This window comes from Salvia hispanica, chromosome 1 (assembly GCF_029641045.1).
Source record: "Salvia hispanica isolate PSC_SH4W2 chromosome 1, Shi_PSC_v1, whole genome shotgun sequence".
Classification (NCBI taxonomy): Eukaryota; Viridiplantae; Streptophyta; class Magnoliopsida; order Lamiales; family Lamiaceae; genus Salvia; species Salvia hispanica.
The window spans coordinates 3,551,584-3,579,142 of NC_142692.1; the positions used below are offsets into that span (position 1 = coordinate 3,551,584).

The following is a 27,559-nucleotide window of genomic DNA, read 5'->3' on the forward strand; positions in this document are numbered from 1 at the left end:
CACTGATCCAGTTGATTTAGCCCCAAAATAGTATCGAAAACTAAAAATACAGTTCAATCCAGTTAACCTTCCATCTAATCAGCAGAAATAAAACTCGTTGACAACAACAATCACACATGTAGCGATTCAAAATTCCAGTTAGAGAGAGAGAGATGACCTAATGCATTTTGCTCTGTTTTGAATTCAACTTTCTGCGTCTTTCTCGAATTCTGGCTGTTTTCTTTCTGATTGGTGGAGATTTGCTTTAATTTTTCGATTCCTTGATTTCCCTCTTTCTCCTTCGATTTTGGCGGGGTTTACGTTTATATATATAAGGCTGGTTATTCGGTCGGTTCGGTTAATAACCGAACCGACTTGTCGGTTAACCGACCCCAAAATGCCTTCAAAAAACTAACCGGAATCGACCCGATCTTCGGTTCGGTTACTTAATTAACTGACTCGGTTAGAACCGGTCGGTTCTCGGTTATAACCGAACTAACCGAATTGATTTAACTTATTCAAATGTTTATTTTGCATGATTAAGGTTGTGATAGATAACTCAACCTACACCTAATCACACTATTAGTTTATCACCGAAAGTTGAATTAACTATTTCACAGTCATCCTTCAATGATCAATCATTCAATTCAATGATTCAATCTATAATATATAAAATTCTGAAATTTTCTCACAAAGATTGTTAATTGATTTTGTGTATTCTCAATTCTACGCATTTCTGCATGATTGTAAAACCGAAAACGTCAAATTTTTTATCATATTTTTTTGCATTTAAGTCATAATCATTCAATTTTATCCTACACCATAATAAATTAATTCAAATTAAAATAGACTTTTTTGACATTGCAAATTTGCAATATGAGACTTTGACAAAATTTAGAAGTAAATTACAGATTATTATTATTATTATTATCATTATTATTATTATTATACTCCTATTTACAAGCAATACATATATGATATATTTTTTAGGCTTTTTAATAGACTTAAACTTTAAATCATCTAAAATTTGAAAACTTTTCTCTAATAATAAGTGAAAGGTTATCTTATTTTTAAAATAGTAGTATTGCTTAAGCACTTGTTAACCTTGAGAGATCTTGTTTTTAAAAATATATTTAGAAACTTTATTGAATTTGATATATTATAACTTTATAAGTATAAATAACTAATAGGTAACAAATTAAAATAGATTTTTTTGACAATCCAAATATGCAATATGAGACTTTGACAAAATTTGGAAGTAAATTACAGATTCTTCTATTGTGACAAAGTTTAAAAGTAAATTACAATTTTTGTTATTATTAATTAAAAATATAATTGAATTTGAAATTATTTATGGTTTTAGCTTTTAACTTTTCATCTACTTTTATTATTATTATTATTATTATTATTATTATTATTGTTATTATTATTATTATTATACTCCTATTTAAAAGTAATATATAAATTGTTTAGGCACTTTAAAAGACTTGAACTTTACATGATCTATATTCTATACTTTAAAAACTTGTCTCCAATAATAAGTGAAGGGTTATTCTATATTTAAAATTAAAATAGTAATTCTTAAGAACTTTATTGACTTTGAGATATAAATTTATAAGTATAATACTCTAATTGATAGTGACACAAATGAAAATGGACTTTTTTTGACATTGATTTAGACAAAATTTAGATATAAATTACAATTTCTTCCATTGTGACAAAGTTTGAAGTAAATTATAATTTATTCTAGTATTAAATAAACATATAATTGAAATTAAAATTGAATTTAATTTGGTTACCGGTTATAACCGACGGTTATCGGTTATAACCGATAACCGACTTTTAGCAAAACTTAAAACCGAAATCGAACCGATAACCGTAAATGTCGGTTATCGGTTAACCGATAACCGACCGATTTCGGTTCGGTTCTCGATTAACCGATTAACCGAAAACCGTTTACCATATACCTTCAATTTCAAATGCGTGTGATTTATGTGAGAGATGATTTTCCAATAGGGGTAGAGTAGTCTTTTCGACTGAGAAAGCAGCCATGACATCGATAACGCAGTGGCTTTGGTCTGTCCCATAGGTCAATGCAAGACATTTTGCGAACGTATCGATGGGTCACGTTCCACGGGATAGAACGTATCCAAGAATGACATAATTATTATATCTATAACATCTCACTTTGACCCGACATGAGTTTTAAGAAATGTAATAAAAAGTGAGTTGAAAAACTTAGTGGCATATGAGTTCCACTTTTATATTTTAGTTTTATAATAAAATGTGAGTAGAAATGAGTTATTGGAATATGAGGTTCAATATTAAAAATAGTAAAAAGTGAAATGAGACAAATTTTGTGGAACGTACAGAAATAGAAAAATGGGACAAACTTTTAGGGCAGGAGGGCATATGATGTAGAGGAGTTAAAATAAGTATAGTGTGAAAATTAGAATGAGTAAAATGAGTTTTGGTAATTAAGTTGTCATTTTTGAAAAATCAAACATTGTAACGACTGAGGCACTGAGCAATGTTTCGATTCCAGTATATTGATAACTAGGATTTAAATGCTACATGTAGGTATCGAGAAATGTTAGAAAATAAAATAAGAACAAAAAGTCAGAATTAATAGCAACTTTGTAAATACTAATAACTAGTATAAGGGTAATATGATAAGTTCAATTTAAAATATTCATCTTCTAGAGAAAAGGAGTGCAGCCAAATAAGAGATAAATTGATAAGTTAGACTTAACAAAAAAGTTGATGGAATATTATTATCTAAAATAATTAGGAGATAATACAAAAGAATATTATACTATGCAACAAGAATAAAGCTTTAGAGATGAAATAAGAGATAAAATGATAAGTTCGACTTCATTAAAAAATTGATTGAATTAACTACATTAATTAGGAGATAAATATTAATTAAAGAATCTTCTATATACTAATGTAATTAACAAGAATATAAATATGTTAATCTCACTCCCTCACACACAAGAGATATTCATCTTTGGGCTCATTTGAAGGTGAATTAGTCAGATACGCTATTGTAATCCGATGTAATCTTCAATTCCAACTTATTTTCATAGTTATGAAAGTGTCAAGTATCTAATTTGATAGTTGCTATGCTTCGAAAATTTTGAGTATGAATTAGCATGTGTAAAATCTTGAATTATTGGATAATACTAGTATGTGATTCTAGAATAGAATAACTATGCCTTGATACTTTATACTCTCTCTATCCCATTAAAAATAAAACGTTTTCCTTTTTTGACTGTCCTTTTTTGACAGAGTTGCATCAATGGAGGCAAATGAAACTATGTTGAGCATTCTAATGTTTCCATGGTTGGGACATGGCCATGTAGCTCCTTATCTTCAACTAGCCAAGAATCTCTCTAAGAGAAACTTCAAAATATACTATTGCTCAACACCGGTCAGTCTCGACTCAGTCAGAGGAGATCTTGCAAGGAACTCAGATGGCGCCACGATCCATCTAGTCGAGCTTCATCTGCCATCATCACCCGAGCTTCCTCCCGAGTACCACACCACAAAAAATATACCACCAACTCTCATTCCCAAACTCATTGAGGCCTTTAACCAGTCAAAATCCAGTTTCTCTACCATACTTTCCTCCCTAAAACCTGACATGGTGATCTACAACAGATTCCAGCCGTGGGCGGCCACAGCCACCTCGTCTCTAGGCATTCCCACAGTTCATTTGGCAATAGGAGCAGCCGCAGTGCATCCATTTTACTACCACCTCTCGGGAATGAGGAAGTCGCCTTTCCCTTATGATGCATTGTATCTCCAAGATTACGAAGAAAATCCCTATGAGAACCCGGTCGTGTTAAAGGTCATCCAGGAAGATGATCAACATTCTGGATATGGCAATTTCAACCTATCTCAAGACATTATCTTGGTAAAGACAAGTAGAAGTTTCGAAGCGAAGTACATTGACTACTTTACTTATCTGGCTTGCTACAGAAAAAAATCGTCTCTGTTGGTCCACTTATTGTACGAGCAACGGGTGAGGATGATGATTCAGCGATCCTGCAATGGCTGAGCAGCAAGAGCCGGTTTTCGACTGTTTTCATCTCTTGTGGGAGTGAGAACTACTTGTCCAAGAATCAGATGCAAGAGGTGGCTAAGGGGCTGGAGATTTCCAATGTGAACTTCATATGGGTTGTGAGGTTTCCTCAAGGAGAGAGAGTTTCTCTAGGCGAGATGCTGCCAAAGGGATTTCACGACCGAGTGGGGGAGAGAGGCAAGATTGTTCAAGGATGGGCACCACAGGATGGCATTCTAGAACATCCTAGCATTGGTGCTTTTGTGAGTCATTGTGGTTGGAGCTCTACGCTCGAGAGCATACACTATGGTGTGCCGGTCATAAGCATGCCTTTCAAGCTCGACCAGCCACTGAATGCTAGGTTAATGGTGGAGGCCGGTATGGCTGTGGAGGTGGTAAGGGATGGAAGTGGAAATTTTAGTGGGCAAGAGTTTGTGAACGCAATCAAGAAGGTGATCGTTGAGGAAACGGGCCAAGAAATGAGGGAGAAGGCTGCAAAACTGAGTGAGAAGATAAAAGGCGAAGATGAAGGTGTGACGAATGAAGCAGCAGAGCAACTGAGGAAGATCTGTTTGGAGCATAAGCAGCAGAAGTAGTAGTAACACCTTCTCAAACAAACATATTAAGTGAGCATTATATATCAATGTTATCAAATAAATGCAATGAATAAATGAATAAAACTATCTGCTTTAGCAAAATGAGAGCTCTGCAAACACAAGCTAAAATTAAGGTCTATAACAATAGATCAATCCAGTCACATCTTCTCATGTACTAATATACTTATGAACTCAATCAATTTATGTCAACATGAATGCTTGAATCATGTATACTGACGGACAAATACAAATCGTAACAAAATCGAGCAATAATATTCTAAAACGGAATGCAATCAAATAAATCACATAGCTAATAATACTCCAAATAGCTCCCTCAAAATTAAAATCTGCATGAATGCGTAGGGGTTTAATGCTAAGATCTCATTTGATTATTTGGAATGGCATATAATGTGATTTTATTGGCATTTATAACGATTGTTGAAACATTAATTTGGCTAATGAATTTATTTTGATATTTGATCATGAAAATGTGGCATCGGATAAGTATAATAGATGGGTTTCCATCTACCAAAAGAAGTCTAAGTATAGAAATACAGACCATATATGGACTGTCAGATTTAGAGATTAATGGCCACGATATGGAATGACTCCTTGTTTTGGTTGGATCATAATAAGATGGATTTGTGTCATGTGAGGGGTAAATTAGGAATCAAAAAAATTAGGAACCGTCATTCCTTTTTTCAAGTGCGGATTAATTGGGAGTCATTACTCCACACGTTAAACTCTTCCACTTTCCCTCAAATCTTCTTCTTCTTCCACAAAATCCAGAAAAACCCTACCTCCACACAAAGCGGCTACTCCACAAGATCGGCTACTCCACAAAATCGGATACTCCACAAAAACCATCATCCTAATTTACTATTCTGAAATCGACGAGGATGGTGAACCAAAAGCCTACTTAAACAATGATCGACACTCGAGCTTCTGGATCGGCAAGGCATGACGGAAAAGGTTAGTAAGATTTCGTACGATTGACTTAAAATTGACAAAATCTAGCAAAATTTTCACTTCAATTGGTTGGATGTCACGCAGTGTATCAAAGAACGATGGTAAAGAAGAAGATACCGCCGATCTCGAAAGCACCGAAAGGGTGTTTAGATTACCACTATTTTAATTAAACGATGTTTAGAGCTTGTAATTCTCGTTTTTTAAACCATGTTTATATGTCGGCTGGATGTCATTGTTACTATATATTATTTCATCTGTAAGATGAGATAAACTTCCATTACAATGACCTTGGAATGCTTTCCTCTTGTTTCTTGTAGACGATAGCCCATGTGATGAGCATTACTCGACACATTGAGTCATAGTAAATGAATATTTGTGTCATAGCATTGTTAGGTTAATTTGTGTCATAATATACCAACATTCGAGGCATGGCATAAAACTATTGAGTACCAGAATATCTCATACAATTTGATCGAAATGTTCGTATCAAACAAACTGAATATTAGTACGACCGAAGAATATTCTCATGTTTTGAACATATTAAAAAAAACAAAAAAACGATTGTTCTCATGTTCTAAACATATTAAAAAAAAACCAAATATTAGTACGACATAAGAATACAAAAACAATAACCAAAAACATCATCTATACTTTATGCTTTTGGGTCATACTAAACGAATATTTGAGTCATGGAAACATATGGATAAATTGGGTCATAATAATCGAATATTCGAGACATGACATAAAACTACTGAGTACAAAAATAACCTTATAATGCCCAAAACATCATCTATTCTTTTAGGTCATACTAGATGAATATTTGGCTCATATAAACTTATAGGTAAATATAATTGAGTCATAATAATCCAATATTCGAGTCATGACAATGAACAGACGAACAATCTGTAAGATAATTATTCACGAAGAATAAATCTTCACAGAATGAAGTATAATGGAAGATTGTAGGGATTGCCGATGAAGAAGATGAAAGAGATGAAGAAGTGGCGAAGGAGTTGAAGTTGAAGAATCTGATAACTCATAAATCACGTACATGATTTGTTAGTGGAAAGAGAAATATGCAAGATTGTAGGGATTGCCATAACAATCGACATCACATAAGGACATTACTAACCTTATACAATTTTTAATGATTAAAAAAAGAATACTTATAAAATAAATGGAGCCGTCGGATCTTTTAATCTTATGATCAGATTGTCTAATCTTATGATTCAAAATCAGCCTGTATTTCTTTGTTTAAGTGTATTTTTGTTTTGATCATTTCCCATTCGACTAAAATAATAAAGAATTTAAGTATTTGAATTAGAAAGAAAAGAAAGATTCAAATTGATTTAACATATGAGAAGTTAGAGTTAGATTCTTAACATTGTATGTATCGATTTATTTTATTTTATTATTGAAGACTAATTCTTTTGTTGATATGTAGAAGTAGAACCTAAAAAATTTCCAACCATAAATAGGTAATGTCGATGTTTTTTTCTTAATTTTAGGATATGATGTAAGCTTATGAACTACCTTTGACGTATGAGTAGCCACTCAATAAATACATACATAACTAAAAATAAATGCACAATACATTCACCCTTTCCTTTCTCTCTCACCCACTTAGGTTGATTTTGGAATTCATTTGAATCATTAGTTTTTTTAGGCTTAGACTGAAATTACTATTCTAATAAAATAAATAATTCAAGATTTCTTTTTGGTAATTAATTCAATTCCAGGTAATAATTAACATAAATAAATATAAGTTGACTAGAAATAATTATAGATTTAAGTATTTGAATTAATATTTGAATAAAAATGAAAATAAAGATTCAAATTAATGCTCTAAGAATAGACATATGAGTAGTTAGAGAAGAAAATTAGAGATTTTATGAAAAGTACTTAAAATTTTCTTCTGTAAGTATCGATTTCTTTTTCTTACCTTTGACTTTGAAAGTAAGTAGACACTCACCTCGTTAAAAGGTGCTGATGTTTATTGCTTAATTTTGGGATATGATGTAAGAATAAACTGCCTTCTGACTTTGAAAGTGAGTAGACTCTATAAATATGGAGTAATAAGTAAAAGAAAATGCACAGCACATTCACCCCTCGTTTTCTCTCCTTCTCCTTCTGCTTCCCTCCGCCGTTTCACCGCAGTCTCAGTCGTCGTCTTCGCTATGGCCGCCTACGCTCTGCATCCCGACTCCTCTCCTTCTCTCTTTTCTCAGCGCGCTCCCGGTAATATATATAGTATAACGGCATGCATGCACACTATATACTTGTATATTTATGTAGAACAATTATAAATACACCTTTATAAATTGCAGGATTTAGAATTAAGTTGAGGTAATATTTGATGTTTGAGCAAAAATACAATTTTATAGTACTATTATTTTAGATAACTCCCTCAAAATTAAAATTAATTTTCTGCGCCCGCCCTTATCATGACGGTTCCCTATTGTGTTTTGCAGAAAATCAGGATAGAGAGACGGCTGAAATCCGAGTTGCATCAATGGAGGCAAATGAAACTATGTTGAGCATTCTAATGTTTCCATGGTTGGGACATGGCCATGTAGCTCCTTATCTTCAACTAGCCAAGAATCTCTCTAAGAGAAACTTCAAAATATACTTTTGTTCAACACCGGTCAGTCTCGAGCCAGTCAGAGGAAATCTTGAAAGGAGCTCAGATGGCGCCACGATCCATCTAGTCGAGCTTCATCTGCCATCATCACCCGAGCTTCCTCCAGAGTACCACACCACGAAAAACATACCAACAAATCTCATTCCCCAACTCTTTGACGCCTTTATCCGGTCAAAATCCAGTTTCTCTACAATACTTTCCTCCCTAAAACCCGATATGGTGATCTATGACAGATTTCAGCCGTGGGCGGCCGCTGCCTCCTTGTCTCTAGGAATTCCTGCCGTTCATTTTGCACCTGCAGCAGCTGCAGTGGTTTCATTTTACTACCACCTCGCGGGAATGACGGAGTCACCTTTCCCTTATGATGCATTGTATCTTCAAGACTATGAAGATAAGCCCTCTGCCAATGCAGTCGTGTTAAAGGTCATTAAGGAAGATGATCAACATTCTGGATATGGCCATTTCAAGCTATCTCAAGACATTATCTTGTTAAAGACAAGCAGGAGTTTCGAAGGAAAGTACATGGACCACTTATCTGACTTGCTGCAGAAAAAAGTTGTCTCTGTTGGTCCACTTATTGTACGAGCAACAGGTGAGGATGATGATTCAGGGATCCTGCAATGGCTGAGCAGCAAAAGCCGGTATTCGACTGTTTTCATCTCTTGTGGGAGTGAGAACTACTTGTCCAAGGATCAGATGCAAGAGGTAGCTAAGGGGCTGGAGATATCCAAGGTGAACTTCATATGGGTTGTGAGGTTCCCTCAAGGGGAGAGAATTTCTCTAGATGACATGCTGCCAAAGGGATTTCTCGACAGAGTGGGAGAGAGGGGCCGGATTGTTCAAGGATGGGCACCACAGGATGGCATTCTAGCACATCCTAGCATTGGTGCTTTTGTGAGTCATTGTGGTTGGAACTCAGTACTCGAGAGCATTCAATTTGGTGTGCCGGTCATAAGCATGCCTTTCAAGCTCGACCAGCCACTGAATGGCAGGTTAATGGTGGAGGCTGGTTTGGCTGTGGAGGTGGTAAGGGATGGAAGTGGAAATTTCAGTAGCCAAGAGTTTGCCAACGCAATCAAGAAGGTGATCGTTGAGGAAACGGGCCAAGAAATGAGGGAGAAGGCTGCAAAACTGAGTGAGAAAATAAAAGACGAAGATGAAGGTGATATGAATGAAGCAGCTGAGCAACTGAGGAAAATTTGTTTGGAGCATAAGCTGAAGAAGTAGTAACACCTTCTCAAACAAACATATGAAGTGAGCTATATCAATGTTATCAAATAAATGCAATGAATAAATGAATAAAACTATCTGCTTTAGCGAAATGAGAGCTCTGCAAACACAAGCTAAAATCAAGGTCTATAACAGTAGACCAATTCAGTCATATCTTCTCATATACTAATATACTTATGAACTCAATCAATTTATGTCAAGATGAAATGCTTGATTCATTTACACTGATGAACAAATAGAAATCGTAATAAAATACGAGTACTACTCTTTATGAATAGTAATTAGTGAATACTAACAAAGAGTTTACTTTTGGTAATTAATTCAATACCAGGTGATAATTAACACGGATAAATATAATTCGACTAGAAATAATAAAAAATTTAAGTATTTGAATTAGAAAGAAAAGAAATACTATTCAAATTGATTAATACTATAAGAATAAGCATAGGAGAAGTTAGAGTTAGATTCTTAACATTGTAAGCATCGATTTATTTATTTTATTTGGAGACTGATTCTTTTGTAGATATGTAGCAGTAGAACCTAATGAATTTCCATTCATCTATAAGTAGGCACTTAATAAATGCATAACTAAAAATAAACGGGCAATACATTCACCATTCGTTGTTCCACTATTATGGACACTCTTAGAATCATTAGTTTTTTTTTTTGGCTTGGACTGAAATTACTATTCTAATATGAAAATAAATAATTCAAGATTTTTTTTGGTAATTAACTCAATACCAGGTAATAATTAGCAAAACTAAATATAAGTTGACCAGAAATAATTATAGATTTAAGTATTTGAATTAGAATGAAAAGAAAGATTCAAATTAATACTCTAAGAATAAACATATGAGTAGTTAGAGAAGTAAATTAGAGATTTTATGAAAAGAAGTACTTAAAATTTCTTCTTAACATTGTAAGTATAGATTTCTTTTATTTTATTTTTGGAGATAGATTCTTTTGTAGTCCTCAGTATATATGAAGATACATGATACCTTTGACTTTGAAAGTAGTTGACAATCACCTCATTAAAGGTGCTGATGTTTATTGCTTAATTTTGGGATATAATTTAAGCATAATGAATGCACTGCCTTCTGACTTTGAAAGTGAGTAAACTCTATAAATATGGAGTAATAAGTAAAAGAAAATGCACAACACATTCACCCCTCGTTTTCTCTCCTTCTCCTTCTCCTTCTGCTTCCCCCCGCCGTTTCACCGCCGTCTCAGTCATCGTCCTCTGCTATGGCCGCCTACGCTCTGCATCTCGACTCCTCCTCTCCTTCCCTCTTTTCGCAGCACGCTCTCGGTAATATATAGTATAACTGAATGCATGTACACTAAATACTTGTATTTATAGTACTAATACTTTAGATAGCTCCCTCAAAATTAAAATTAATTTTCTGCACCCGTCCTTAACGTGACGGTTCCCTATTGTTTTTTGCAGAAAATCAGGACAGAGAGATGGCTAAAAACGGAGTTTCATCAATGGAGGGAAATCAAAGTATGTTGAGCATTCTGTTGTTTCCATGGTTGGGGCATGGACATGTATCCCCTTTTCTTCAACTAGCTAAGAATCTCTCTAAGAGAAACTTCAAAATATACTTTTGTTCAACACCTGTCAGTCTCGAGCCAGTCAGAGGAGATCTTGCAAGGAGCTCAGATGGCGCCACGATCCATCTAGTCGAGCTTCATCTGCCATCATCACCCGAGCTTCCACCAGAGTACCACACCACGAAAAACATACCACCAAATCTCATTCCCAAACTCTTTGAGGCCTTTAGCCAGTCAAAATCCAATTTCTCTACCATACTTTCCTCCCTAAAACCTGATATGGTGATATACGACAGGTTTCAGACATGGGCAGCCACCGCCTCCTTGTCTCTAGGCATTCCTGCCGTTCATTTTGCACCTGGAGCAGCTGCAGTGCATTCATTTTACTACCACCTCGCGGGAATGACGGACTCACCTTTCCCTTATGATGCATTGTATCTTCAAGACTATGAAGAAAAGCCCTCTGCCAATGCAGTCGTGTCAAAGGTTGTTAAGGAAGATGATCAACATTCTGGATATGGCCATTTCAAGCTATCTCAAGACATTATCTTGGTAAAGACAAGCAGGAGTTTCGAAGGGAAGTACATTGACTACTTATCTGGCTTGCTGCAGAAAAAAATCGTCTCTGTTGGTCCACTTATTGTACGAGCAACAGGTGAGGATGATGATTCAGGGATCCTGCAATGGTTGAGCAGCAAAAGCCGGTTTTCGACTGTTTTCATATCTTGTGGGAGTGAGAACTACTTGTCCAAGGATCAGATGCAAGAGGTAGCTAAGGGGCTGGAGATATCCAAGGTGAACTTCATATGGGTTGTGAGGTTTCCTCAAGGGGAGAGGGTTTCTCTAGATGAGATGCTGCCTAAGGGATTTCTCGACAGAGTGGGAGAGAGGGGCCTGATTGTTCAAGGATGGGCACCACAGGATGGCATTCTAGCACATCCTAGCACTGGTGCTTTTGTGAGTCATTGTGGTTGGAACTCAACACTCGAGAGCATTCATTTTGGTGTGCCGGTCATAAGCATGCCTTTCAAGCTCGACCAGCCACTGAATGCCAGGTTAATGGTGGAGGCTGGTGTGGCTGTGGAGGTGGTAAGGGATGGAAGTGGAAATTTCAGCAGCCAAGAGTTTGCCAATGCAATCAAGAAGGTGATTGTTGAGGAAACGGGCCAAGAAATGAGGGAGAAGGCTGAACAACTGAGTGAGAAAATGAAAAATGAAGATGAACGTGTGACGAATGATGCAGCAGAGAAACTGAGGAAAATTTGTTTGGAGCATAAGCAGAAGAAGTAGTAACAACTTCTCAAACAAGCATATGGAGTGAGCTTCATATCAATCTTATCAAATAAATTTTAATTATAAATGAATAAAACGATCTGCTTTAGCAAAATGCGAGCTCTGCAAACACAAGCTAAACTCAAGGTCTGTAACAATAGACCAATCCTGTCATATCTTCTTATATAGTAAGTAATATACTATGAACTCAGTCACAATTAATAAATCAAAGTCTATAACAATAGACCAATCCAGTCATATCTACTCTTATGATTTACTCACAAGTCACAAACTCAATCTCAATTAAGAAGCCTAATAGCCTACCACATATCAGTTAGCAACCAAATTTACAAAATCAATTTATGCTCAATAATTCAATATGATAAATCTAGTGAAGTTAGTATATCTTGCCTTGGCATATCAATGGAGTTGTGTCCATCACCTCCAAGCCTCAATGTGGCTGTGAATGGCATCACCTTCTCATCATTAACATCGATCCTTGACTCCATAACTTCATCCTGAGGCCTCTCGAGAACCCTCAGTATGTCGAGCACTGTGAACGCCGCAAAATTGAAGATGTTAACTATAGAGTAGTGATTTGTGCATTTTGAGAGAGTAGACCTTTCCACCTTATGCAGTTTTTTTCTGAAATTGCTGCTGGCCTTCCAAACTCTCTGCCTCTACTTGAAGGTATTTGATGTATTTCTCTGTATTGTTTAATATCATTGGCTGCAACAATTCAATGTTAAAATCTAGATTGAGAAATCTGTTTTCATAGACCAAATTCCAATGTGATTTAAACGGACTAAATGATCAGATTTCTTTCATCGCAATCCAGCCCCAAAATTTGCGTGAAACTCACTCAATTTTTGATTGGATCATGTATATTCGCACAAAGAGAAACAATCAATTCAGATGATCAAACAGAAATCGCAACAAATCGAGCAATAATATTCAAAATAGCTCAGCAGAATTTACACCGATTCAGTTGATTTGGACGCCAAAACAGTACCGAAATTTAAAGTACAATTCAAACCAAATTAATCAGCATAAATCAACTCGCTAACATCAACAATCACATGTACCGATTCAACAAATTCCAGTTAGAGAGAGAGAGATGACCTTATGCGCCGTAAGGAGGCAAGGCACGATACCACGATCGCTTGAAGCAGAGAAAAACTCTAATATGACAATGGTGGGATCGCAGAATCACTCTATGTCTGTATCCCTCCATAATTCTGCTTCAATTTTTCCGATTCCTCGATTTCCCCTGTTTTCGTTCGCTCACTTTGATAATCAGATTCAGATCTATTTTTGTCCCATTTTGGCGGGGTTTATGTTTTTCATGATAGCGGATTTTCCCATAGGGGTAGAGTAGTCTTTTCAACCAAGAAGGCAGTTAGGGCATCTAATAACGGTGACGCTTTGGTCCGTCGCGTCGCGTGGGTGCGGAGCCAATTCGATATGTGTTGCAATCCGGGTGAGTCGCCTCTAGAAGTCACGGGAAACGCGTGGTTAGGTGGATGCAGGAAAAAAATATCAATAGGAGTCGTGATTTCTAAATTTTATGTCTAAGTATAGATTTGAGTTTTTAAAATAATTTTAACGGGCTTTTATTGTGTTTTTGCTTAATACTCCCTCCGTCCCAGATAATTCGACCCAGTATTCCATTTCGGGCCGTCCCACATAATTTGTCCCACTTCACTTTTACCATTTTTGGTATTGAACCTCATATTCCACTAACTCATTCTTACTCACATTTTATTATAAAACTGATACTTTAAAAGTAGGACCCACATCCCACCAACTTTTTCAACTCACTTTCCATTAGATTTTTTAAAACCCGTGCCGGGTCAAAGTGTCCCAAATTATCTGGGACGGAGGGAGTATATTATAATTGGATTTATTTTAGTCAATGAATTATTATTGACTATTGAATGTTGAATTATTGCTATCATCCCTCACACTTTATCTTAACTAGACTTCATGTGCATGCCTGTGTCATATGATTTGAGGTTTTTTTCAACAATTTATGACTGAGGTTTTCTCCTATAATCTAATCTAGTGATGCATTAGGATTTAGTTATTTATTGATCACTATCCTATATATATAATGGTAATTTATTGGTATGGGCACGCACTTTGCACGGACGCTACACAGCAAAGAAAGCAAATGTATTACAAGTAAGGTTGCATTATGTGAAGGTCTGATGGGAGAGTTATGTATGTCTGCCAAATTTACAGCCTTTCCATAGACAGAAGAGAAACCATTGAATGAAGGCCTCGTTCCTCCACTGGTAACATCAGATAAAAGTGAACCAACCATTGATATGCTCTGATTTTGAGACAAACCTCTAGATACATTATCCAGTGGGATATGGGGGTCATTGCTGGAAGATGAGGTGTGGATTTCCTAGGGAAGAAACTGGCTATGACAGACCACCTTTCCAAATTCTTAATTTGTGAAGCAGAAGGAGCCTTTGCTTTTCTTCTACACTGAAATTGGTTGAGCCACCTTATCCTACAGCTCTTCCCTATGAAGAAGCAGACCAAACATCATTGGTATATAAAATGGAGTGCTGACTATTGGAGGAAGCAAAGTTTGAGATATTATGCTATCTTAACTAACTATATATGCTAGAAATACTTTCTGTAATATGTACATGTGCGCGTCCGTGCAACTTGCGTGTTGTTAGGACTTATAAAAGGACATTTATAGTATAGTGATTAGAAAATAAGTGAATTCTAATATATAACCAGATATTTATCCGAAATTAGAAAATGTTGGAGAAATAATGTTGTGAAGGTGCGCCGTATGTTCAATCTTTTTGTAAGATTTTGACAACATTATCCGATACAAGCACTTGTTGGAATGTGCTTTCGACGTCATATTCTCATTTACTAATAAACATATATTGTCGAATATTTTGCTTTGTTGCTTATAGTAACTCAATCGGAAAATTAACTCAAGCAAAATAACTGAAATAAATTTGAAATTAGAAATAATCAAAAGGCACCTCTAGCCTTCATGCCAATTGCCAGCATACACATGCTGATATGCAATTATATAAATACACTCTTATCATATTTGTATAACTTCGGTTTTTTAATGAAACGAGTCATTGCTATTATCTTTTTTTTTGTATGCAAAATGAGTAACACACTCACGGTGAAAGCCATAATTGCTCAACTTTACAAGGGTAATGCATGAGCAAGTGAGGTGAGGTAGCAGCTGGCAATTAATAATGATGATTAAAATCACATTAATTCCCAATCTCCCATGGCTCTCAAATAAATTAATAATTTTATAATATTATATCATATGAATGCATCATATCTCCTGGGATTTCATCCTCTTGGGGAGTAGTTTGGATTCCATGATCTCCTTAACTAAGTCAATATTATACATATTAAAGCTTGTAATGAAGATGGAGATAATATGCTCTAATATATGATATATGGTGATTTCCTTGTACAATAGATAGATTAATTTAAATTAAGAATATATGTGTCCTAATTGTATGAAGTACGTATAAACAAAATGTTCTAATACTCATATAGAAACATGATGAAATCCTCAATCCTGTATCCCAAAATATGTTTGGAAACTATAGATGATGATTGAATGGAATTATTTCACTTCACCCTACATTATACTCGTATTAGTTGAGGACTAAATTAAACATATATAATAGTAGTATCTCTTCTTTATATGTCTGGAAATCATAGAATGATGACTACTCATATTTCAAATTGGATTTCTTTTTTCCATGTACTCAAGTCCCCAAATACAGAATAATTAGATTCGGATTGGATTAATTTGGTTAACAAGAAAAGAAATTTCATGATTAAGTGATATATTATTAGTCATTTCTGACACTCCAAGTGGGGTTCATAGTTCATATACCATCATCAGAAACCAAAGTTTTTCCATCAATTAATAAGTAATAATGTTGCTCACACAGAATATTGATAGGTAAATACTTCAAAGTTCAAACCATATGTGTTTCTCTACCTCAATTGAAAGAATATTGATAAGATACTAAATAAATGAGAATCACTTGATGGCCTTGCTCAATCTGATTTGCAGCTCCGAAGCACCAAGATTTGCTATACCTACAGCCTGCAATAACATATATCTATAATTAATTAGTAATTCAATTACCAAAAGAATGATCCATAAAATGAAACCTACTTATATTGATCTTCACTACATCATCAAAAATTTTACCTCAGCCTGTATTTTGTGGACAAACCTATCCTTCGTTCTTGTCGAAACACTGCTAACCACATCAAGCTCATTTCTCCGTAATTCAGCAAGAACTCGCGACAACCCTAAATTATCAACGATGCTATTGGATACGAGAATCTCCATTATTCCATCTGAGACTATTTTTACATCCACATCAACTGAACTTTTATTCAACCAACTCTTCAGCTTGTTTCTGCGAATTTCGAGCTCTTGGATCTTCTTCTCCATCCGAATTATGTGGCTCGTAGCAGCTTGTACATGATCACATACACTTTGCTTTCCCTTTAAATTAAGTGCAAAACCAACTTAGTATAGTTCCAATATTAACAATATCCACATGAAAAATAAATTAACTGTACTAGTAATTAATTAACTCACCTTGATCTTATGATGGGGAAGATGAGAGCGGAGAGAAGCATAAAGATCTGAGAGTTCTTTCCTCCTCTTCCTCTCGATCTCGCGATGCACATCCTTCTTGCTTGTTAAATCTGTTGTTTTGCTTACTTCTTTGACGTTCTTGCCGGCTGAGAAATCGATCATTCTATTATTTTCCACTGAGAAATCGATCATATTATTTTCCAAGAAATCATAATCCCCAATCAGATCATCCTGGATTTGGAATCCACACGGGGTTCCAAAACCTGGATCATCCTGGATTGGGAATCCTTGAGGGGTTCCAAAACCCAAGTCATAACTTTGTTGATAGGGAAGCATTTTTCAGTAGGGTTTATTTTTGTGGAGCTCACAAAATTATTTAGGTTGGTTTAGAGCGTTGACAGTTGAGATCTCGATGAACTCATAGAAAAGGAGATGAATGATATGACCCTACATTGCTTATTTAACTTGTTTTATGTTTACGGTGACTATTTTTATACAAATAGAGAAAACAACAGCCTACAATAGTGTATTCACACGTGAAATAAACGAATAATATATGTATATAATGTGCTCATTTGGCTGATTCACATTTGATTTTTATAAGTACAGCTGACTGTGACTACTAGGTACACTTTGGCATTTAAGTTTGACTTTAGACTTAGACCTAAAATATATAAATTAAATAAATTTACATTTGATTTTTATATGTACAACTGACGGTGACTACTAGCTTCACTTTGGTGTTTAAAGTTGATTTTAGACCTAAAATGTATATAATTGAATAAATTAAGTTCACTTCAATTGAGTGTTCCAAAAATTAGACCAACCGGTTCAACCAGTTCGGCATCAAAAAGGTGTTGTTGGTCCAATCTAGTTCACACACAAGCTAGTGACGAATCGAGCCATTTTTAATAAAAAAGGTCTAGCGATTCGACCATGAACCACCGGCCAATTGAACAAGTGTTGTAACTGTATGAAATACCCCACAATCACTTTTGTGAAATTTTGAATTTTTTAAATAAATCTTATATACTAATGCTAGTTAATAATTTGTGTTTAATTATATATTCTTACAAAATAATTAATATATACAATTTAATTACATTTATTATCTATTGCACGCCTTCACAAACAACGATAGTTACCCCACCACTATGGTGGAATTGGAAGAACCATAGTAATGGACATAGAATTAGTCAATCATCTACGTATCTTATTGATCACGAAAAATAAAGATGCTAGTAATTAAGAGTTCCGTCTATAAAGTGAGTCACCACACATATCAAAATAAATTAAAAAAATCATAGTATCATCTTACAACTCTTTTTCTAATAAGTTTCCATGGAATTAATGTGCACTGTACCAACCGTATCATCTTCTTGATTTGAAGCTTCATGTAATAAGATATAGAAGATCCTGATCACATTATTAAAGAGATTTTGTCTTTACAACCTAGTCAGCATGAGTAATACCTCAACTAATCCTCAAGGAAGATTCCAAATCGGCCTGGATTATCTGATTAGCTAGGGATGCCAATTTCATGGAAATTGATTTAATTAATTTCTCTATCAATGTGAACAAAAGGAAAGATTTGGACTTGTTGGAAAAAAGGTAAAAAAATTGTGCAGAAACGATCTCCATGAAGCGGAAGAATATAAGGGTTTTTAGGGTGAGAGTGATGCAAGAGGTGGCTAAGGGGCTGGAGATTTCCAAGGTGAACTTCATATGGGTTGTGAGGTTTCCTCAAGGGGAGAGAATTTCCCTAGACGAGATGCTGCCAAAGGGATTTCTCGACAGAGTGGGAGAGAGAGGCCGGATTATTCAAGGATGGGCACCACAGGATGGCATTCTAGCACATCCTAGCACTGGTGCTTTTGTGAGTCATTGTGGTTGGAACTCAGTACTCGAGAGCATTCATCAATACTAGGTAGATGTCGATGTTTTTTTCTTAATTTTAGGATATGATGTAAGCTTATGAACTACCTTTGACATCTGACGTTGAAAGAGAGTATGCACTACATAACTAAAAATAAATGCAAAAACACATTCACCCTTCGCTTTCTCTCTCATCTCACTTAGCTTGAATTTGTAATTCAAGATTTTTTTGGTAATTAATTCAATACCAGGTAAATAATTAACATAAATATATATAAGTAGACTAGAAATAATTACTCCATCCGTCCCGGCTAAGATGACACATTCCTTAGCCGGCACGAGATTTTTGGAATTATTGGTTAAAGTGGTTAATTGGAGAGAGAAAATGTGGGTGTAAATATTAAAATAGAGAGAGAAAGAAAGATGAATATTTTAATATAAGTGAGAAAAATTGTTGGGTGTATTAATTGGAGAGAGAAAGTTTTCAAAATAGAAAATGTGTCATCTTAGTTGGGACAAACTAAAAAGGAAAACGTGTCATCTTAAGCGGGACGGGGGGAGTAGGGCTGGCAAATCGTGCGTGTCGGGTCGTTATCGTGTCGACACGATAATGACACGAACACGATAACAACAAACACAAACACGACCCGTTAAGAAAACCTCAAACACGAACACGACCCGTTACCCTCAGACACGAACACGACACGAACCCATTAACGGCACAAATTTACTTCGGGTCAACACGACACGATAACAACACGTATTGAAAAATGAGATTGTAAGAGTCATTTAATAAATAGTGAAAAATGAAAATAATATGAATTAATAATATTAAAATATTATTTATTAACGGATAACACGAACACGACACGAACACGCATTGTTAACGGATAACGCGAACCCGACACGAACACGACACGAAATTTTCGTGTCCTTAATGGGTCGACCCGATAAGGACACGAACCCAATAAGCTCTGACCCAAACCCATTAATTTCGTGCCGGTTCGTGTGGTGTTATCGTGTCGTGTCAAAAATTGACAGCCCTAGGGGGGAGTATATATTTAAGTATTTGAATTAATATTTGAATTAGAATGAAAAGAAAGATTCAAATTAATACTCTTAAAATTAAACATAGGGGTGTGATCAATTGCTAACTTTTTTAAGTTGCAAACTCATCAATGTAGTGTATTAAAAATGTCAACACGATGACATTAAAATGTCAATACATAATTTTGTTGAACTTCAATATAATGTGCTGATATTATGTGTTGACATTTTGATGTCACCGTGTTGATATTTTTAATACACTATATTGATGAGTTAGTATAATTAGTAATTTAAATAGTTACCAATATAACACACCCCAACATACATGAGTAGTTAGAGAAGTAAAATATTCTTCTTGGAGATAGATTCTTTTCAGTATATATGAAGATATATGATACCTTTGACTTTGAAAGTAAGTAGACACTCACCACATTAAAGGTGCTGATGTTTATTGCTTAATTTTGGGATATGATTTAAGCCTAATGAACTAACTGCCTTCTGACTTTGTGAGTAGACTCTATAAATATGGAGTAATAAGTAAAAGTAAATGCACAACACATTCACCCCTCGTTTTCTCTCCTTCTCTTTCTGCTTCCCTCCGCCGTTCCACCGCCGTCTCAGTCATCGTTCTCTGCTATGGCCGCCTATGCTCTGCATCCCGACTCCTCCTCTCTTTCCCTCTCTTCTCAGCGCGCTCTCGGTAATATATAGAGTATAACTGCATACATGCACACTATATACTTGTATATCTATGTAGAAAAATTATAAATGCGCCTTTACAAATTGCAGGATTTAGAATAAAGTTGAGGTAATATTTCATGTTTGAGCAAAAAGAGAATTAAGTAGTTTGTGTTACGACCATAATTGTTATGTATCGACGGTTCCCTATTGTTTTTTGCAGAAAATCAGGACAGAGAGATGGCGAAAAGCGGGGTTTCATCAATGGAGGGAAATCAAAGTATGTTGAGCATTCTATTGTTTCCATGGTTGGGGCATGGACATGTATCCCCGTTTCTTCAACTAGCCAAGAATCTCTCTAAGAGAAACTTCAAAATATACTTTTGTTCAACACCTGTCAGTCTCGAGCCAGTCAGAGGAAATCTTGCAAGGAGCTCAGATGGCGCCACTATCCATCTAGTCGAGCTTCATCTGCCATCATCACCCGAGCTTCCACCAGAGTACCATACCACGAAAAACATACCACCAAATCTCATTCCCAAACTCTTTGAGGCCTTTAGCCAGTCAAAATCCAATTTCTCTACCATACTTTCCTCCCTAAAACCTGATATGGTGATATACGACAGGTTTCAGACATGGGCAGCCACCGCCTCCTTGTCTCTAGGCATTCCTGCCGTTCATTTTGCACCTGGAGCAGCTGCAGTGCTTTCATTTTACTACCACCTCGCGGAAATGACGGACTCACCTTTCCCTTATGATGCATTGTATCTTCAAGACTATGAAGAAAAGCCCTCTGCCAATGCAGTCATGTCAAAGGTCATTAAGGAAGATGGTCAGCATTCTAGATATGGCCATTTCAAGCTATCTCAAGACATTATCTTGGTAAAGACAAGCAGGAGTTTCGAAGGGAAGTACATTGACTACTTATCTGGCTTGCTGCAGAAAAAAATCGTCTCTGTCGGTCCACTTATTGTACGAGCAATGGGTGAGGATGATGATTCAGGGATCCTGCAATGGCTGAGCAGCAAAAGCCGGTTCTCGACTGTTTTCATCTCTTGTGGGAGTGAGAACTACTTGTCCAAGGATCAGATGCAAGAGGTAGCTAAGGGGCTGGAGATATCCAAGGTGAACTTCATATGGGTTGTGAGGTTTCCTCAAGGGGAGAGAGTTTCTCTAGACGAGATGCTGCCTAAGGGATTTCTCGACAGAGTGGGAGAGAGAGGCCAGATTGTTCAAGGATGGGCACCACAGGATGGCATTCTAGCACATCCTAGCACTGGTGCTTTTGTCAGTCATTGTGGTTGGAACTCAACACTCGAGAGCATTCATTTTGGTGTGCCGGTCATAAGCATGCCTTTCAAGCTCGACCAGCCACTGAATGCCAGGTTAATGGTGGAGGCTGGTGTGGCTGTGGAGGTGGTAAGGGATGGAAGTGGAAATTTCAGTAGCCAAGAGTTTGCCAACGCAATCAAGAAGGTGATTGTTGAGGAAACGGGCCAAGAAATGAGGGAGAAGGCTGCAGAACTGAGTGAGAAAATGAAAAACGAAGATGAACGTGTGACGAATGAAGCAGCAGAGGAACTGAGGAAAATTTGTATGGAGCATAAGCAGAAGAAGAAGTAGTAACACCTTCTCAAACAAGCACATGGAGTGAGCTTCATAACAATGTTATCAAATAAATTTAATGAATAAAACCATCTGCCTTCGCAAACTGAGAGCTCTGCAAACACAAGCTAAAATCAAGGTCTATAACAATAGACCAATCCAGTCATATCTACTCATATAATTTACTTACGAACTCAATCCCAATTAAGAAGCCTAATAGCCTACCACATAGTATCAGTTAGCAACCAAGTTTTCAAAATCAATTTATGTTCAATAATTCAGTATAATAAATCTAGTGAAGTTAGTATATCTTGCCTCAGCATATCAATTGCGCTGCTTCCATCACCTCCAAGCCTCAATGTGGCTGTGAATGTCCATCACCTTCTCATCATTAACATCGATCCTCGACTCCATAACTTCATCCTGATGCCTCTCGAGAACCCTCAGTATGTCGAGCACTGCAAACGCTGCAGAATTGAAGATGTTAACGTTGATAGAGTAGTGATTTGTGCATTTTAATAGGGTAGACCTTTCCACCTTGTGCAGTTTTTGATTGAATCGCGTATATTCACACAGAGAAACAATCAGTTCAGATGATCAAACAGAAATCATAACAAATCGAGCAATAATATTCTAAAACAATAGCACATAGCTATATTCAAAATACCTCAGCAGAATTTACACTGATTCAGTTAATTTAGACACCAAAACAGTATAGAAATTTAAAGTACAATTCAATCCAAATTAACCTTCCGCCTAATCAGCATAAATCAAACTTGTTAACAGCAACAATCACATGTACCGATTCAACAATCCGAAGAGAAAAAGAGAGAGAGATCACCTTATGCTCCGTAAGCCGGGAAGGAACGCTGCCGCTGCCACGATTGCAGAATCACTGTATCCCTTCACAATTCAAAGAAACAAATCTTTCAGTTACTCTGCTTTAATTTTCCGATTTTCTCAATTTCCTCACTTTCATAATCAGATCTATTTTTGGCTCATTTTGGCGGGGTTTATGTTTTTCATGAGAGAGGGTTTTCCAATAGGGGTAGAATAGTCTTTACTGCCAAGAAGGCAGATAGGGCATCTAAAAACAGCACCGTGGTTTTGGTCCGTCGCGTGGGTGTGGAACCAATTCGATATGTGATGCGAGCCTCGAAGAGAGGATAAGGGATCCGCAACGTGGGGTGGGTCACCTCTAGAGCCTCTAGGGGTGCTTATTCGGCCGGTTTCGATTAGAAACGGATCGGTTGACTGGTTAACCGGTTACAAAATTTTCTAAATTCAAGAATCGGAACCGGAACTGACCGGTTCCGGTTTGGAACCAGTCGATTCCGGTTTGGAACCGAAGAACCGGTTTGTCATCTAATTTTAATTCAAAATATTATTCGAATAAAAATTTAAATAATTATATTAGTAATCGTAGACAATTTAAGACCTGAAATAAAATTATCAAGATTGTTATCACTGAATTTTGGATGATAGTAAAACAACCCCTTTTAGCCCAAATTCAACGGGCCTTTGCTATTTAAGCGGGCCAAACAAAATAGTTAACAAGTAATTCAAACACCGGATATTATCATTTAAAACATTTAAAGGTCTCTATCAGCCAATTCAAACGAGCTCTAAGTGGTGAGAGAAAATATACTTTTATAATTGATGTGAGAGGAAACTTTTTCTAAAAGAGAAAATGTGGCATCTTTTGTGGGACAAATTAAAAGAGAAAGTGTGACATCTACTATGAGACGGGGGAGTACATTAAAATACTAATACTACTCTTTATGAATGGTAATTTTGTGAATACTAACAAAGAGTTTACTTTTAGTAATTAATTCAATACCAGGTGACAATTAACACGGATAAATATAATTCGACTAGAAATAATAAAGAATTTAAAGTGTTTAAATTAGAAAGAAAAGAAAGATTCAAATTGATTAATACTCTAAGAATAAAAATATATGAGTAGTTAGAGTTAGATTCTTAACATTGTATGTATTGATTTATTTTATTTTATTTTTGAGATTGATTCTTTTGTAGATATGTAGCAGTAGAACATAATGAATTTCCATTCATTAATACTAGGTAGATGTCGATGTTTTATTCTTAATTTTAGGATATGATGTAAGCATATGAAATTATGAACTACCTTTGACATCTGACGTTGAAAGAGAGTATGCACTACATAACTAAAAATAAATGCAAAAACACATTCACCCTTCGCTTTCTCTCTCATCTCACTTAGCTTGAATTTGTAATTCAAGATTTTTTTTTATTGGTAATTAATTCAATACCAGGTAAATAATTAACATAAATAAACATATGAGTAGTTAGAGAAGTAAATTAGAGATTTTATGAAAAGTACTTAAAATTTTCTTCTTAACATTGTAACTTGTAAGTATCGATTTCTTTTATTTTATTTTTGGAGGTAGATTCTTTTGTAAACCTTAGTATATAAGAAGATATATGATACCTTTGACTTTGAAAGTAAGTAGACACTCACCTCATTAAAGGTGCTGATATTTATTGCTTAATTTTGGGATATGATTTAAGCCTAATGAACTAACTGCTTCTGACTTTGAAAGTGAGTAGACTCTATAAATATGGAGTAATAAGTAAAAGAAAATGCACAACACATTCACCGTTTTCTCTCCTTCTCCTTCTCCTTCTCCTTCTCCCCGCCGTCTCACCGCAGTCTCAGTCGTCGTCTTCTGCTATGGCCGCTTACGCTCTGCATCTCGACTCCTCTCCTTCCCTCTTTTCTCAGCACACTCTCGGTAATATATATAGTATAACTGCATGCATGCACACTATATACTTGTATATCAATGTAGAAAAATTAAAATTAATTTTCTGCATATATTCCAATCGATTTCTTCCATTATATTGTTTGAACCGAGAATTTTATAGTACTAGTACTATTTTAGATAGCTCCCTCAAAATTAAAATTAATTTTCTGCGCCCGCCCTTATCATGACGGTTCCCTATTGTTTTTTGCAGAAAATCAGGAAAGAGAGATGGCTAAAAACGGAGTTTCATCAATGAGGGAAATCAAAGTATGTTGAGCATTCTATTGTTTCCATGGTTGGGGCATGGACATGTATCCCCGTTTCTTCAACTAGCTAAGAATCTCTCTAAGAGAAACTTCAAAATATACTTTTGTTCAACACCAGTCAATCTCGAGCCAGTCAGAGGAGATCTTTCAAGGAGCTCAGATGGCGCCACGATCCATCTAGTCGAGCTTCATCTGCCATCATCACCCGAGCTTCCACCAGAGTACCACACCACGAAAAATATACCACCAAATCTCCTTCCCAAACTCTTTGAGGCCTTTAGCCAGTCAAAATCCAATTTCTCTACCATACTTTCCTCCCTAAAACCCGATATGGTGATATACGACAGTTTTCAGACATGGGCAGCCACCGCTTCCTTGTCTCTAGGAATTCCTGCCGTTCATTTTGCACCTGCAGCAGCTGCAGTGGTTTCATTTTACTACCACATCGCGGGAATGACGGACTCACCTTTCCCTTATGATGCACTGTATCTTCAAGACTATGAAGAAAATCCCTCTGCCAATGCAGTCTTGTCAAAGGTCATTAAGGAAGATGATCAACATTCTGGATATGGCCATTTCAAGCTATCTCAGGACATTATCTTGGTAAAGACAAGCAGGAGTTTCGAAGGAAAGTACATTGACTACTTATCTGGCTTGCTGCAGAAAAAAATTGTCTCTGTTGGTCCACTTATTGTACGAGCAACGGGTGAGGATGATGATTCAGGGATCCTGCAATGGCTGAGCAGCAAAAGCCGGTTTTCGACTGTTTTCATCTCTTGTGGGAGTGAGAACTACTTGTCCAAGGATCAGATGCAAAAGGTGGCTAAGGGGCTGGAGATTTCCAAGGTGAACTTCATATGGGTTGTGAGGTTTCATCAAGGGGAGAGAGTTTCTCTAGACGAGATGCTGCCAGAGGGATTTCTCGACAGAGTGGGAGAGAGGGGCCTGATTGTTCAAGGATGGGCACCGCAGGATGGCATTCTAGCACATCCTAGCACTGGTGCTTTTGTTAGTCATTGTGGTTGGAACTCAGTACTCGAGAGCATTCATTTTGGTGTGCCGGTCATAAGCATGCCTTTCAAGCTCGACCAGCCACTGAATGCCAGGTTAATGGTGGAGGGGTGTGGCTGTGGAGGTGGTAAGGGATGGAAGTGGAAATTTCAGTAGCCAAGAGTTTGCCAACGCAATCAAGAAGGTGATTGTTGAGGAAACGGGCCAAGAAATGAGGGAGAAGGCTGCAGAACTGAGTGAGAAAATGAAAAATGAAGATGAACGTGTGACGAATGAAGCAGCAGAGCAACTGAGGAAAATTTGTTTGGAGCATAAGCAGAAGAAGTAGTAACAACTTCTCAAACAAGCATATGGAGTGAGCTTCATATCAATGTTATCAAATAAATTTTAATTATAAATGAATAAAACGATCTGCTTTAGCAAAATGCAAGCTCCGCAAACACAAGCTAAAATCAAGGTCTATAACAATAGACCAATCCAATCATACTGAATCACAATTAACTAATCAAAGTCTATAATAATAGACCAATCCAGTCATATCTACTCATATAATTTACTTACGAACTCAATCTCAATTAAGAAGCCTAATAGCCTACCACATATCAGTTAGCAACCGAATTTTCAAAATCAATTTATGTTCAATAATTCAGTATAATAAATCTAGTGAAGTTAGTATATCTTGCCTCAGCATATCAATTGCGCTGCTTCCATCACCTCCAAGCCTCAATGTGGCTGTGAATGTCCATCACCTTCTCATCATTAACATCGATCCTCGACTCCATAACTTCATCCTGATGCCTCTCGAGAACCCTCAGTATGTCGAGCACTGCAAACGCTGCAGAATTGAAGATGTTAACGTTGATAGAGTAGTGATTTGTGCATTTTAATAGGGTAGACCTTTCCACCTTGTGCAGTTTTTGATTGAATCACGTATATTCACACAGAGAAACAAACAGTTCAGATGACCAAACAGAAATCCTCACAAATCGAGCAATAATATTCTACTAAAGCAATAGCACATAGCTAATATTCAAAATACCTCTGCAGAATTTACACTGATTCATTGATTTAGACCCCAAAACAGTACGGAAATTTAAATTACAATTCAATCCAAATCAACCTTCCGCCTAATCAGCATAAATCAAACTCGTTAACAGCAACAATCACATGTACCGATTCAACAATCCGAAGAGAAAAAGAGAGAGATCACCTTATGCTCCGTAAGCAGGGAAGGAACGCTTCCACGATTGCAGAATCACTGTATCCCACCATAATTCCTAGAAACAAATCTTTCAGTTACTCTGCTTGAATTTTCCGATTTTCTCAATTTCCCCTGTTTTCGTTCGCTCACTTT

The 27,559-nt window shown here is 36.3% G+C and overlaps 3 protein-coding genes, 2 long non-coding RNA genes and 3 pseudogenes across 5 annotated transcripts; 5 read left to right on the forward strand and 3 right to left on the reverse strand.

Moving 5' to 3' along the window:
* Positions 1-3,276: 3,276 nt before the first annotated feature.
* Positions 3,277-4,641, forward strand: LOC125224561 (beta-D-glucosyl crocetin beta-1,6-glucosyltransferase pseudogene; annotated as a pseudogene).
* A 3,049-nt stretch (positions 4,642-7,690) lies between these two features.
* Positions 7,691-9,573, forward strand: LOC125218524 (beta-D-glucosyl crocetin beta-1,6-glucosyltransferase-like). Its single transcript, XM_048120210.2, has 2 exons — positions 7,691-7,848; positions 8,082-9,573. The coding sequence occupies exons 1-2, from the start codon at positions 7,788-7,790 to the stop codon at positions 9,476-9,478; spliced, it is 1,458 nt and encodes a 485-aa protein (XP_047976167.2). The 5' UTR covers positions 7,691-7,787; the 3' UTR covers positions 9,479-9,573.
* Positions 9,574-10,705: 1,132 nt separating this feature from the next.
* Positions 10,706-12,348, forward strand: LOC125221422 (beta-D-glucosyl crocetin beta-1,6-glucosyltransferase-like). Its single transcript, XM_089069256.1, has 2 exons — positions 10,706-10,790; positions 10,929-12,348. Exons 1-2 carry the CDS (start codon positions 10,727-10,729, stop codon positions 12,323-12,325), a joined length of 1,461 nt encoding a protein of 486 aa, XP_088925382.1. The 5' UTR covers positions 10,706-10,726; the 3' UTR covers positions 12,326-12,348.
* Positions 11,367-13,796, reverse strand: LOC148933110 (uncharacterized). Its single transcript, XR_016137367.1, has 4 exons — positions 13,430-13,796; positions 12,937-13,036; positions 11,621-12,860; positions 11,367-11,498 (listed from the first exon to the last, which is right to left on the reverse strand). It is a non-coding gene; the product is annotated as an uncharacterized LOC148933110 (long non-coding RNA).
* A 2,452-nt stretch (positions 13,797-16,248) lies between these two features.
* On the reverse strand, positions 16,249-17,273 carry LOC125218170 (transcription factor bHLH36-like). The gene is made up of 3 exons (XM_048119794.2): positions 16,938-17,273; positions 16,539-16,841; positions 16,249-16,430 (listed from the first exon to the last, which is right to left on the reverse strand). The coding sequence occupies exons 1-3, from the start codon at positions 17,271-17,273 to the stop codon at positions 16,365-16,367; spliced, it is 705 nt and encodes a 234-aa protein (XP_047975751.2). The 3' UTR covers positions 16,249-16,364.
* A 3,492-nt stretch (positions 17,274-20,765) lies between these two features.
* Positions 20,766-22,292, forward strand: LOC125224121 (beta-D-glucosyl crocetin beta-1,6-glucosyltransferase pseudogene; annotated as a pseudogene).
* A 2,864-nt stretch (positions 22,293-25,156) lies between these two features.
* On the forward strand, positions 25,157-26,607 carry LOC148933111 (beta-D-glucosyl crocetin beta-1,6-glucosyltransferase pseudogene; annotated as a pseudogene).
* A 116-nt stretch (positions 26,608-26,723) lies between these two features.
* Positions 26,724-27,559, reverse strand: LOC148933112 (uncharacterized). The gene is made up of 2 exons (XR_016134713.1): positions 27,416-27,559; positions 26,724-27,040 (listed from the first exon to the last, which is right to left on the reverse strand). It is a non-coding gene; the product is annotated as an uncharacterized LOC148933112 (long non-coding RNA).